This window comes from Trichechus manatus, unplaced genomic scaffold (assembly GCF_000243295.1).
Source record: "Trichechus manatus latirostris isolate Lorelei unplaced genomic scaffold, TriManLat1.0 scaffold00065, whole genome shotgun sequence".
NCBI lineage: Eukaryota > Metazoa > Chordata > Mammalia > Sirenia > Trichechidae > Trichechus > Trichechus manatus.
The window spans coordinates 12,918,972-12,931,485 of NW_004444001.1; the positions used below are offsets into that span (position 1 = coordinate 12,918,972).

The window sequence follows — 12,514 nt, forward strand, 5'->3', positions numbered from 1 at the left end:
GATGTTATGATTAGTTATTAACTATTATTGTTATTATTCTATCCTAACGTTATTATTAGTTCTATTTTCAATAATAGTAATAAGACTATGTGATAGTTTTGGCTGCTTGTAATATGTCAAGTGATCTCCTAAGCAGTATACATGCATGATCGAAATGAATCCTCACAGCCACCCTGTGTCATAAGTGCTCTAATTATTCCTATTTCATGTGAAGTTGAAGTTTAAAGAGGGTAAGTAATCTGTCTAAAATGACCTAGATGACAAATGCTGGAGCTCGGACTCATATGCAGGCCTGGGACTTATATGCAGGCCTGTTTGTCTGCACAGTTTGCTATATAAAATAGTGATTTTTTTTATAATGTATGTTATTTTCAAAAAAACCTTAAAAAAAAGTTTCCATAAAACGATGCACATGACGACAGAAACATCAAATTGATGTGACAGAACTGTAGCAGATGTGGGAACCCGTCTGCTTGGCTTAAAACGTCTACATCTCTTCTGAGTTCTTTTCAATATCTACTTTATTTATTTTTTTTAAAAAAACCTTTTATTCTGAAATAATTTTAGACTTACAGATATGTTGCAAAAATTGTACAGAGTTTTCACCTATCCTTCACACCACTTCCCCTAATGTTAACATTGTATGCACCCACGGTACAATGATCAAAACCAAGAACTGAGCATTGGTACACACTATTAACTAAAGACCTTATTTAGATTTCCCTAGTTATTCCGCTAATGTCCTTCTTCTGTTCCTGGATCCCACTCAGGATCCCATATTACATGGAGCTACAGTGTCACCTTACTCTCTTCCAGTTTGTGACACTTTCTCAGTCCTCCCTTGTCTTTCGTGACCTTGACACGTTTGAAGAATACTAGTCAGTTACTTTGTCAATTGTTCCCCAATCTGGGGTTATCTGATATTTTCTCATGATTAGATTGAGGTTAGGCATCTATGTTGTTGTTGCAAGAATAGCACAGAAGTGATATGCCTTTCTAAGTGTATCATATCATGAGGTACATGATGAGGGTATGTCTTGTTACTAGTGATGTTAACCTTGGTCACCTGGCAAGCTGGTGCCCACTGGGCCTCTCCACAGCAAAGTTACCATTCCTCACTCTGTAATCAATAAATATCTTGCGAGAGATACTTCAAGACCATGCAGATGTCCTGCTTTTCCTCAAACCCTCACTCACCAATTTCAGCTCCCACTGGTGGATCCTGCCCACAACAATCACCACTGTGATCCTATAATGGTGATTTTCTATTGTTACCACTCCCTCCACATTCATTAATTGGAATTCAATAAAGAAGAGCAATCCCTTCTCCCCCATTCACTTATTCATTCAATTATTTATATCACTAAGGACTTACAAATATTTATTTGATTCTATGGGTTATATTTTGATAATGTCATTATTTATTTTGTTGCTCAATCATTCTTGCTTTGGCTTTTGGGAGCCTTTTCAGGTTGGATCCTGTGCCTTTTCAACATGCACCCATCCTTCTGTGAGCACGTTCTTACTTCTGGCACCACAGGATGCTCCAGGCTCATCTTGTGTTTTCCCTGCTCCAGCTCTGGAATCACTTCTCCAAGGAGTCCTGGTTCCTTTTATTGGAGAATGCTGTCTTAGTCATCTAGTGCTGCTATAACAGAAATTCCACAAGTGGATGGTTTTAACAAAGGGAAGTTTATTTCCTCACAGTTAAAGTAGGCTAAAAGTCCAAATTCAGGGCATCAGCTCTAGGGGAAGGCTTTTTCTTTTGGCCTTCTTCTTTCCGGTGTTCTCCTGGACTAGGAGCTTCTTTGGGCAGGGACCCCAGTTCAAAGGATGCGCTCTGCTCCTGGCACAGCTTTCTTGATGGTATGAGGTCCCCAATTCTCTGCTTGCTTCCCTTTCCTTTTATCTCTTACAAGAGATAAAGGGTGGTGCAGGCCACACCCCAGGGAAACTCGCTTTACATTGGATCAGGCATGTGACCTGAGTAAGGGTGGTGTTACAATTCCACTCTAATCCTCTTTAACATAAAATTACTATCACAAAATGGAAGACAACCACACAGTTCTGGGAATCATGGCCTAGCCAAATTGTTACACACATTTTTTGGGGGACACAGTTCAATCCATGACAAGCCCAGCTTGTTTTCTGAGGACTTTGCAACCATGGGTCTCAATCTGTTTGTCTGATAAGTCTTTGGATGCTTGATTTCAATATGTGCCCCAGCTGGCTTCATCCTGCGCAGAGTGCAGGAAGGCCAGGGGTGGCCACTTGTGTGTCAGCCTCTAGTCGGCCGAATTATTCCTTTCTCACACACCTGAAGCTTGGAGTTTGTGGAATAAGTTCTTCTAAGGTAACACTAGGGACTACAATTAAACTGTGTTTGAAGAGAACTGGGTCAGAAAAGGAAACCCTGGTGGTGCAGTGGTGAAGAGCTATGGCTGCTAATTATAAAGGTCAGCAGTTCAAATCCACCAGGTGCTCTTGGAAACCGTATGGGGCAGTTCTACTCTGTCCTGCAGGGTCGCTCGGAGTTGGAATCAACTCGATGGCAATGGGTTTGGTTTTGGGTTTTGGGTCAGAAAAAAAAAATTGAATGCATGCTATTTCTCACGACTTTTTAAGAAACTAATTCCCAGGTAAGAGATGAGGTCTTTAAAGGTGCAATGATCCCAGGATTCATAAAAGGATGCCATGACTTCTGAACCCTCCATTCTGCTCTGTGAGTAGATTTTGTGACAGGAGTGTTGTTTGAAGCAAAGGCTGGAAGTGTTATAAAGAGATGAAACATGGCCCTTAATGGCTTTGTTCTGATATTAGTTTGATTTTTATACTAAATAACATTTTAAAAAATACAATGCATGGCCATTATCTGCTACTGTGTGACAAACACTATGATAGGCACAATGTCCTCATCTTATTTGACCCTCATAGATGGCAGTATGCTCCCCTTACAGGAATGCTTGATTTTAATCGGTATTACCTAGAAATTCAAGCTCCCAGTAAAGTAGAGTCAGTCTCTGCGTGGAGAATTTCCCCTATAGCTGATAGCCTGAGCCAGTGCCAAGCCCCGGGTCTATTTCCCATACCTTCTTCTGGACTTTACAGCTGGTGACCAAGAGTACTGGTTCTGCAGGCATACTGCCTGGGTTTAAACCTCAAGTGTGAAATGCTTATTCATCGTGTGACCTTGAGCAAGTTATTTAACCTTTCTGTAAAACGAGGATGATAATATGGCCTGATAATAACCTGCACCTTCAGAGGGTTGTTGGGGATTAAATTAATTGATTCATACAAAGCCCTTCAAATGGGAACAGGCACAGGGAGCTGCTGCTGTTGTTGCTGTGGTGGTGGTGGTTATTGGAGAGCACCTGAGGCTCAGGTGGCTCCTACACTCCCCATGTGTCCTGTTTCCCCAGGTGCATCTCTGGACATGCCTTCTTCTACACGGGGGAGCGCTGCCAGGCCATGCAGGTGCACGGCAGCGTCCTGGAGCTGATGATTGGAGGCACAGCTGGTGCAATCTTCTTGACCTTCACCATCCTCTCCATCATTTTCCAAAGGTCAAGGCAGTGACTTGCCTGCTGATGTTAGCCAGGCTGCAGGAGCACCTTCTCCCTCAGATCTTCCCTTCTCATGGTCAGTCCACTCTGGAGCAATTTTTATAAGCTTGCTTTGACTAGGCCTTCCGAGGACGAGGGCTTTGAACTGGTTCGTTCTGGTTCAACCCCCTACTGAGAATTTGCATTTCCACCCCAGATATACTTGATCAGAATCTATAGTTTAATGAGATCCCCAGGTGATTCTTATATATCCCCAGTGTGATTCTTTTCTATACATAAGAATCACCTGGAAGATCTTGTTAAAATGTAGACTCTGATCCAGTATATCTTGGGAGGAAATGAAAATTCTCAGCAGGGATTCCTGGTTCAAAGCCCTGCTGAGGACCAAGTCCTCTGGTCTCATGTGTGATCAATAGTCTTTGTCACGCCCACCCCCCCACCCCCACATAGTTTTACTACCCTGTTACGTGCTCCTAAAGTATCTAGTGTGTTCTGGGACAGCACTCATCACACTTGTTAGTAAATTGCCTGTTTAATTGACTGTCATTCCCAAGACTGTAAGCTCCAGGTGGGCAGGGACATGTTATGCTTATTTACCATACTTGCCCCAATGCCTAGACCCAAGCCTGGCTGGCAGATTGTGGGCACTCAATAAATGCTGAATGAATGAATTCCTAAACTCTCTCATTTCTACTGCAGATTAAGATATATATGAAAAAATCTATATGTTGGTTGTATTAGAATCAAATACCTCTTTTCCATTGAGACATAATGGTGTCATTGATATTTTAAATCTTCAGTGTTAGAAGATTTTAGGTAAAATTTCCTTCTAGCCACAGGGCTTCATATCATTGCTTTCCTCCCTCTCTAATTCTAAGGAAAGGTATGTCCAGCATTATATGTAAGTGTGTGTGTGTGGGGCGGGGGGGGGATGCTGAGGGCTATTTCTCTGATCTTTTCCAGCTTTAAAGCGTATTTTGTATTTTTTTAGTATATACAATTATTAAGGAGACTTGGTGGCACAGTGGTTAAAGCCATCGACTGCTAACCGAGAAGTCAGTGGTTGGAAATCACCAGCAGCTCCACGGGAGAAAGATGTGGCAGTCTGCTTTTGTAGAGATTTACAGCCTTGGAAGCTCTATGGGGTCCCTGTGAGTCAGAATCGACTCAACAGCAGTGGGTTTGGTTATATAATTACTATATTAACATACTGAAGGTATCAGGTAGAACAGAATTCGAAAGTATTTTAAAGATGCTTAAAGGACCAAATGGGCACTATACTTTCTTTCCATGGTTCCTAAGGACTTTAAATCTAGCTGGGGAGAGAAGCTTCCAAGCAGGGCTTCAAACTGATTTGTTCTGAACTCATTCGAACCCCTGCTGAGAATTTGCATTCCTAACAAGTTCCCAGGATATTATACATAAGAATTACTGGGGATCTTGTTAAAATGTAGATTCTGATTCAGTCTATCTGGGGTGGAAATGCAAATTTTCAGCAGGGGTTCGAGCTGGAACGAACCAGTTCAAAGCTCTGGTTCCAAGACAGATCAAGGAAAAAAGAAAGCTGAGGTTCCCATCCCCAATCAGCACAAGCCTGGCAAAGAGCCAGTTCTAGAAGTTTAAAAAGAGAAAATGTTTCAAGCAGCCCGAGTAGCCCAGGCTTTATGTTACCAGACTTCCTAAATATATAAAAATATTGCCTTTGAGTTGATTCCGACTCATGGAGAACCCATGAGTATCAGAGTAGAGCTGAGCTCCATAGGGTTTTCAATGGCTGATTTTTCAGAAGTAGATCACCAGGCCTTTCTTCTGAGGTGTCACTGTGTGGACTTAAACCTCCAACCTTTTGGTTAGCAGCTGAGCATGTTAACTGTTTGCGCCCCCAAGGATTCCTTCTAAAGATATACTTTATGGCAATTCTGAGGAGTTAAAATGCTCTGGAAACAAACATAAGGGATTAAGAAGAGTCCCTTTAACTCAAGAAGGAGCCCTGGTGGCTCAGTGGTTAAGCGCTTAGCTGCTAACTGGTGTGAGAAGTTTGAAGCAGATGAAAGTAGTACCATGCAGTGCCAACCAAAAACCAAACCAAGTCCATAGCCATTGAGCCAATTCCAGCTCATAGCGACCCTATAGGACAGAGTAGAATTGTCCCATAGCATTTCCAAGGAGTGGCTGGTGGATTCAAACTGCCAGCCTTTTGGTCAGCAGCCGTAGCTCTTAACCACAGTGCCACCAGGGCCCCTGTAGTGCAGTGACTCTAAACTTGCACATGCATCAGAATCATCTGGATGCGCTTGTTAAGATGCAGACTTTTGGGCCCACCGCCAGAGTTCCTGATTCTGTGGGTCTACAGTGGGGCCTAAGAATCTGCATTTCTAACAAGTTCCCAGGTGATGCTGATGCTGCTGGTTAAGGGCCCACACTTTGAAAACCACCGCTCTAGTGGTTAGAAAAAAGGTCTGGAAGTCAGGCTGCAGGTTTGGAATGACCATCTAACTAGCTGTGTAATTTGAGTTAAATCACTACATCTCACTTAAGCTACTCATCTGTCAAATGAATTTGCTAGCTGACTAACTCTTCCACCCAACCTTACCATCTACAGGGTTGTAGAGTAATAAGATGGGATAATGGGCATAAACACATTTTATAGAGTTAAAAATGTATGCAAATAGTAGCTGCTAAATTTTCAGGCTAGACGGGAAGCCACCAGACCAGTCTCATATCTGGGGCCAGCATTAGAAATAAAAAACAGCTTTGTTTCTCAATGTGCTTCACAGTCCTGTAAACCCACAACTGGCTTCACAGTCAAGTCTGGGGAAAGACCTTCCCTCAACAGTCTGCTCAGTGTCTTGCCTCAGAAGAGAGATCCAGGCGTTAGCGCTGGTAGTGGTTCTTTTCCTTTTGTTTTATCAAAAGGAAGTGCACGCTGGGCTAAGCATGGTTTAGACCTGGCCCAGCTCAGATCGAGAAGTTCAATCCCAAACTAAGGGCAAAATTTCTTATACACATGGGTTAACTCTGCAGGAGGCAGTGCCCAAATTTCAAGAGTAACCTAGTATTTTGAACTAGTACTATAAATTAACCACCGTTTGTCTGTAAGAGGATGGTGAGACCTCGTCTACATACTTTGGACATGTTATCAGGAGGGACCAGTCCCTGGAGAAGGACATCATGCTTGGTAGAGGGTCAGCGAAAAAGAGGAAGATCCTCAATGAGACGATTGACACAGTGGCTGCAACAATGGGCTCAAGCATAATAATGATTGTGAGGATGGAGCAGGACTGGGCAGTGTTTTGTTCTGTTGTACCTAGGCTCACTATGAGTCAGAACCAACTTGACAGCACCTAATAACAACAACTGAAAATTAAAACTCCTAAGTCAAAATAATGCCAGACTGAGAATGAAACATTCTGAAATTTCGCTGTAAATTCTCAGCTGTAGCACTACACCTAGTCCCTAACAGACATTCACCTCTGCTGATTCATTGATTAGGGATCTGGCTCTTCATAGATCAGGTGTTGTATTTAGTTTTTCTTGGAGCCCAAAGACTTCCTGGGTGGTACAAACAGTTAATGCGCTCAGCTGCTAATCAAAAGGTTGGAGGTTTGAGTATACCCAGAAGCACCTTGGAAGAAAGCCCTAGCGATCTACTTCCAAAAACAATTAACCAATGAAAACTCTATGGAGCACAATTCTACTCTGACACACATGGGGTTGTCATGAGTTGGAGTCAACTAGCTGGCAGTTGGTTTTGGTTTTGTGCCCAAAGTCTTCCATCATTCCAGGAGGATTCTTAGATAATTTATTCGTCTGAGGTGTAGCTGTTGGAATGGAGATGGAGAAGTGGCATGTGTGATGAGATGGGGATTGAGAAATAAGTATTTCATCATGTCTAGGCAGTGTGGGATCCAGGATTTAGGTCAACAACATGAAAAAGTGTAAATCCTCTCTAATAAAATCCTGTTTTTGCCTAAACTAGTTTGGGTTTTTGGCTTCCTTGTTCTTACACAATGGGAATGATTGAGAGTAGCTTAACCCAAACCAAACCCATTCAGACACATAGCAACCCTGTAGTGACCCTCAGAGTAGCTTATAAGTCTGAAAATGTCTCACACTTCCCCACCTCCTCCATCCCTTATCCTTCCCACCCTGGCTCATTTCCTTCTGTGAATTGATCTGAGCCAATGTGGCCCTTCACAGATGTCAGGTTCTTTAGGTAATAGCTGGTAATCTCAGGAGCCTCTGATAATTAGAAATGGGTAAGAACTATAATCTTTTCCCCCACAATGTTGGATGGGTTTATCTATAGATTTTTATGTGCGAGAGAAATAGACTTCTACTATAAGTCACTGGCATTTTGAATCTTTGTTACTCACAGGAAACGTAACCATAACTGATACACAATGCTTTCTACAAGGTTGACATATGACTCCAGCTAGGCCAGTCATGATGTTCCACATTCACACACACACACCCACACACACACACAAACACACACACACACACACGGGAAAGAAAAGAGTTTTTGGATCTCAGTTTATAGGTCTGTAAGCCTCATAGATTTATTTCCTTGCAGATCTGTCTAGGAATGAAATAAACACAGAGAGGGGAAAATAGAACCACAAAAGAGAGAAAGAGAACTCTGACAATACTCTTTGCCCCTGAATCCAGCTGTACCTGAAGGTGTATCCATCTAGTATCCTTCACAGCTATATGTGCTAATAAATGCTTGTTTTTGCCTAAACTAGCTTGAGTTGTGGTTCTGTTTCTTATAACTGGGAGACCCTTAACTAGCACCACTTCTATAGCACATAATTGGCTCATCTGTAAAGACAGGAAATAATGGGATTAGTTTAAGGATTACATAAGCGTTTGTATTACATAAAATTAAAGCTGAACTGAGATGCAGACACAGGGAAGTTAACTAGGTTCACTCACTTGTTAAGTTGACTTGTTCTCCCATTCTAGCTTCATAATGGACATGATTCAAAGTCAAACCTTGGTAAAATTTTCATTCAGGATGCTATGTACATTTGGGGTTACTTTCAAGTACTCCTAACAGTGAATGTTAAATGCAAGAATGCGGAGGGTGTACGTATTTTGATTCTCAGTAGAGATTTTATCTAAATCTGGGTTCTTTGTGTACACACACATATACAAACATGCACACCCAATATGATCCAAAATAATAATGACATACTTTATTCAGCAATAATTGTATGCCAGATACTATTCTGTGTGCTTTGTAAAGATTAACTCTTTGCAAAAATCTGTGAAGCTGGTACCATTATTAGCCCCTTTAACATTATGGAAATTGATTTACAAGTGAGTTAACTTTACCCAAGATCTTGGAGCTAAGAAGTGAACCCACAATTAGAAAGCATGAGATCTGGCTCCAGAACTCCTGCTTGAACCACCACAGTACACTCTCGAAACCGCCTTTCAAATGATGCTGAAGAACAGCCCAGTGCAAAGTGAAGCAAAGAATCCAAGTAATCCAAGTAGCAAATCGGATGCTCATTCAATCTGCATATCACAAGGGAAATGAATTGGTCAAATCTAATGGGCACAGGTCTCAATTCTCCACCTGATACGTTTAAACACAGGTTTAAAATCACACTTGGTTCCTGGGATATTATATTTTCTGCCTATGTGTCCAAATGACACCCAGCACTCTGAGAATGTGTGGTAAATCTGAGACAAAAATAACACCACTGGCTAATGGAATCTCATGGGAAGTTCACATGTATGAAAACTAAAAATTAACATTGCCTGTGCATTCAAGCTGCATCATTTGGGGGATCAATTAGGCGGTTCATTTGATATCTACTTTCCATAAAACAAGGCAGCAGGAATCCTTTGATGTCCCATGAGAGACTAAAAACGGAAAGAGGCAGACTCTGATGTTTGCCCAGAACACCGGTCATTTTGTCCTGGTTGCCTCTAGGTGAAATTACGGAGTGAGTGAGACTGTTAACGCTGGAGAAACCTTAACTTCTCTACCCTTCCTGTCATGATCTCTTTTCTCATTTTGGGTACCCAGAACTCTTCCCAATATGGAAGCCTGCCTTTAAGGAGTAACTGGCAGCAGGTTGTATAGAGAAGCAATATAGCGAGGTAATTAAGCACACAGGTTCTAGGTCAGATATTCTGCATTTAAACCTGGCTTCACCTGGTACCTAGCTGTGTGACCCTGGGTAAGTTATTAACCTCTTTGTGCTTTAGTTTCTTTAACTGCAAAACGAGGCGATAAAGACTATTTACTCAAGCGGGCATATAGTTGTTAGCTGCTATTGAGTTGATTCCAATTCACGGCGACCCCATGTGTGCAGAGTAGAACTGTGCTCCATAGGATTTTCAAGGCTGTGCCCTTTCAGGAGCAGATGGCCAGGCCTGTCTTCCAAGGTGCCTCTGGGTAGATTCAAACCAACCACCTTTCGGCTAGTAGTTGAGTACATAACTGCGTCACCCAGGGACTCCTTGTCACATAGTAGGAGCTCAATAAATATTGGTTAGCACACATAGTTACCAGTCATTTTCATTTGAAGGCGGATTTAAGTTCCTATGTACTTCTCCCAGAGATATCTGCATGTTAAGCCTCGTCTCTCCTTGAGATTTTTTTTTTCTGTTAAAGGAATCTCAGACATGAGGGAAAAGGTACAAGAGTTATGTCTTAGTTACCTAGTGTTGCCATAACAGAAATACCACAAGTAAGTGGCTTTAAAGAACAGAAATTTATTTTCTCACAGTTCAGGAGGCTAGAAGTCCAAATTCAGAGTGTGGCTCTAGGGGGCTGCCCTTCCTTGTTGGCAGTCCTAGAAGCCCTTTGGAGTTCCTTGGAGTCTGTCCTTCCCTGGTTTGTGTGTCTCCATGGCTATTCTAGTCTTTTTATAACTCAGAAGTGATTAGGTTTAGGATTCACCCTATACTGGTACGACTGCATTAACATAACACAAGAAAAGTCCTGTATCCAAACAGGGTCACATCCACAGGTACAACGGTGAGGACTTCAATACATATTTCAGGGATACAATTCAATCCATTAAAAAAAAACTATTTTGAGGGAGTATGAGCAACATCCCAAGGCATAGGACATTCTCCCACAGTCACACATTGCCTGCCTCGTTATGCAAGGTCAGGTCAGCTTGTCCCTCTGCTCTGAGGACCAGCCCTTCCTGGGCAGTTGCCTCTGTTTACTTGTCCTGGGTCTTCTTGCATCACACCTTGGCTGGCCGAGTTAGCAACATCCTCTTCAACGTGTGCCCAGAAGCTAGGCTAGGCTAGAAACGTACCAGCTGGCCTCGGCTGCTGGCTGGGTGTCAGACAGCCCTGGGACAGCTGCATGGGTTGAAAATGAAAATCCAGCCCAGCAGTAGGTTTTGATTGGTGGATTAGGAAAGGGAATAGGACCATCCTAGTCAATCCCTTTGCAGCTGCATAGATGGAAACAATGCTAAGTTTCCATGAAACATGAAAGGCACCTATTTTGCTTCTTCAAACTACTTTCCAGAGCCTTATCTGGAATAGGCAGGGCAGGTGATTTCTGGGGTTGCTTTTAGCTTTTACCTTTGGTTCCATAAAGAAGATTTAGTCAGTGAGGGGCAGAAAGGAACCAAGAAAGAGAGAATTATCCAAGCTAGTATATCTCAGAAATATATACCCGTTGTAAATCCACTATGAACACTGAAACTATGTGAATGGAACTTTATGCTCCACCTCCCCTACCTTCCTTCCTGACTTCCTTTTCTCCCCAAGGATCATAATATTAAAGTGTTAGAGGGTGGGGAGTGACAGTGATTCTTTCATTCCTGGTTTCTATCATGCAATAGGTTTTGTTCCATCTTTGTTCTGTTCATATTCCCCAAATTACTTCTCACTTTGCCCCAACAGGGAAGTCATTCACAAGCCTAAAACTGGACCTCTTTGATGTTCTGGATACAACAAATGGTTAACACGCTCAGCTGCTAACCAAAAGGTTGGAGGTTTGAGTCTACCTAGAGGCTCCTAGGAAGAAAGACCTGGTGATCTACTTCTGAAAAATCAGCCATTGAAAACCCTATGGAACATAGTTATACTCTGACACACATGTGGTCTTCATGGGTCAACAACTGGTTTTGGTGTCCTACCATAAAGTGGGGAGCCCTGCTGACACAGCAGTTAAGAGCTATGGCTGCTAACCAAAATGGGTTCAAATCCACCAGCCACTCCTTGGAAACCCTATGGGGCAGTTCCACGCTGTCCTATAGGGTCGCTATGAGTCCTAACCAACTCAACAGCACCTAACAGCAACGACCGCCACAGAGTGGATTACAGAGAAGGCACCTCCTCTTGATGTCCACCAGGTGGCGATCAAGCTTCAGGAGAAGCGGGCGGGCTGTTGAAGAGACAGGGACCCAGGAGGCCAGCTGTCACTCATTAACACAGCTGGAGATTTCTGTCAGAGTTGCTTTGGTTTCTGCCTCTGACAGCTGTGAGACAGCTCCTCCGGGGCATGGGAAAACGCTCACTATTCCAGATAAACAATAAATGCATGTACAATTTTCCTTGGTTAATCAAAATCAAACACCTCTTCCCACCACTACTGGGGGTGATTGGTAGGATGCAGGATAGCTGATGGTACCAACTGAAAATTGGTTCCAAAAAAGGCAGGGCCCAAAGTCATTCTTGGATTTTGTTGTTAGTGGGCTGTGACAGCAATCTCACTATGACTCACCCAGCCAGTTCCTGTTGCCTCTTATGCTGAGAAAAAGCCTTTTTTTCTGGGTTCCTGGGTTTGTTCTGTTTAGTGTCTAATAATCACCAGAATATTTCATTTGTAACTTGGCTCAGCATCAAAGAATCAACACACTGGTGTGCTAAAGGGCTCACGTGTTCCCGACCCATGTTCCATTTATGCCCAGGGACATGGAATGAGCACTGGTTAACCCTTTGATCACAAAGGTTATGGGTGG

The 12,514-nt window shown here is 42.7% G+C and overlaps 1 protein-coding gene across 1 annotated transcript in view; it reads left to right on the plus strand.

The window, feature by feature from the left end:
- MEP1A (meprin A subunit alpha) overlaps nucleotides 1-3,791 on the plus strand; it is a 42,025-nt gene extending 38,234 nt beyond the window's left edge. The window contains exon 12 of the mRNA XM_023734118.1: nucleotides 3,420-3,791. Coding sequence (XP_023589886.1) covers nucleotides 3,420-3,576 — 157 coding nt within the window. The 3' untranslated portion in view covers nucleotides 3,577-3,791. The remainder of the gene's footprint in view (nucleotides 1-3,419) is intronic.
- The last annotated feature ends 8,723 nt before the right edge of the window (nucleotides 3,792-12,514 follow it).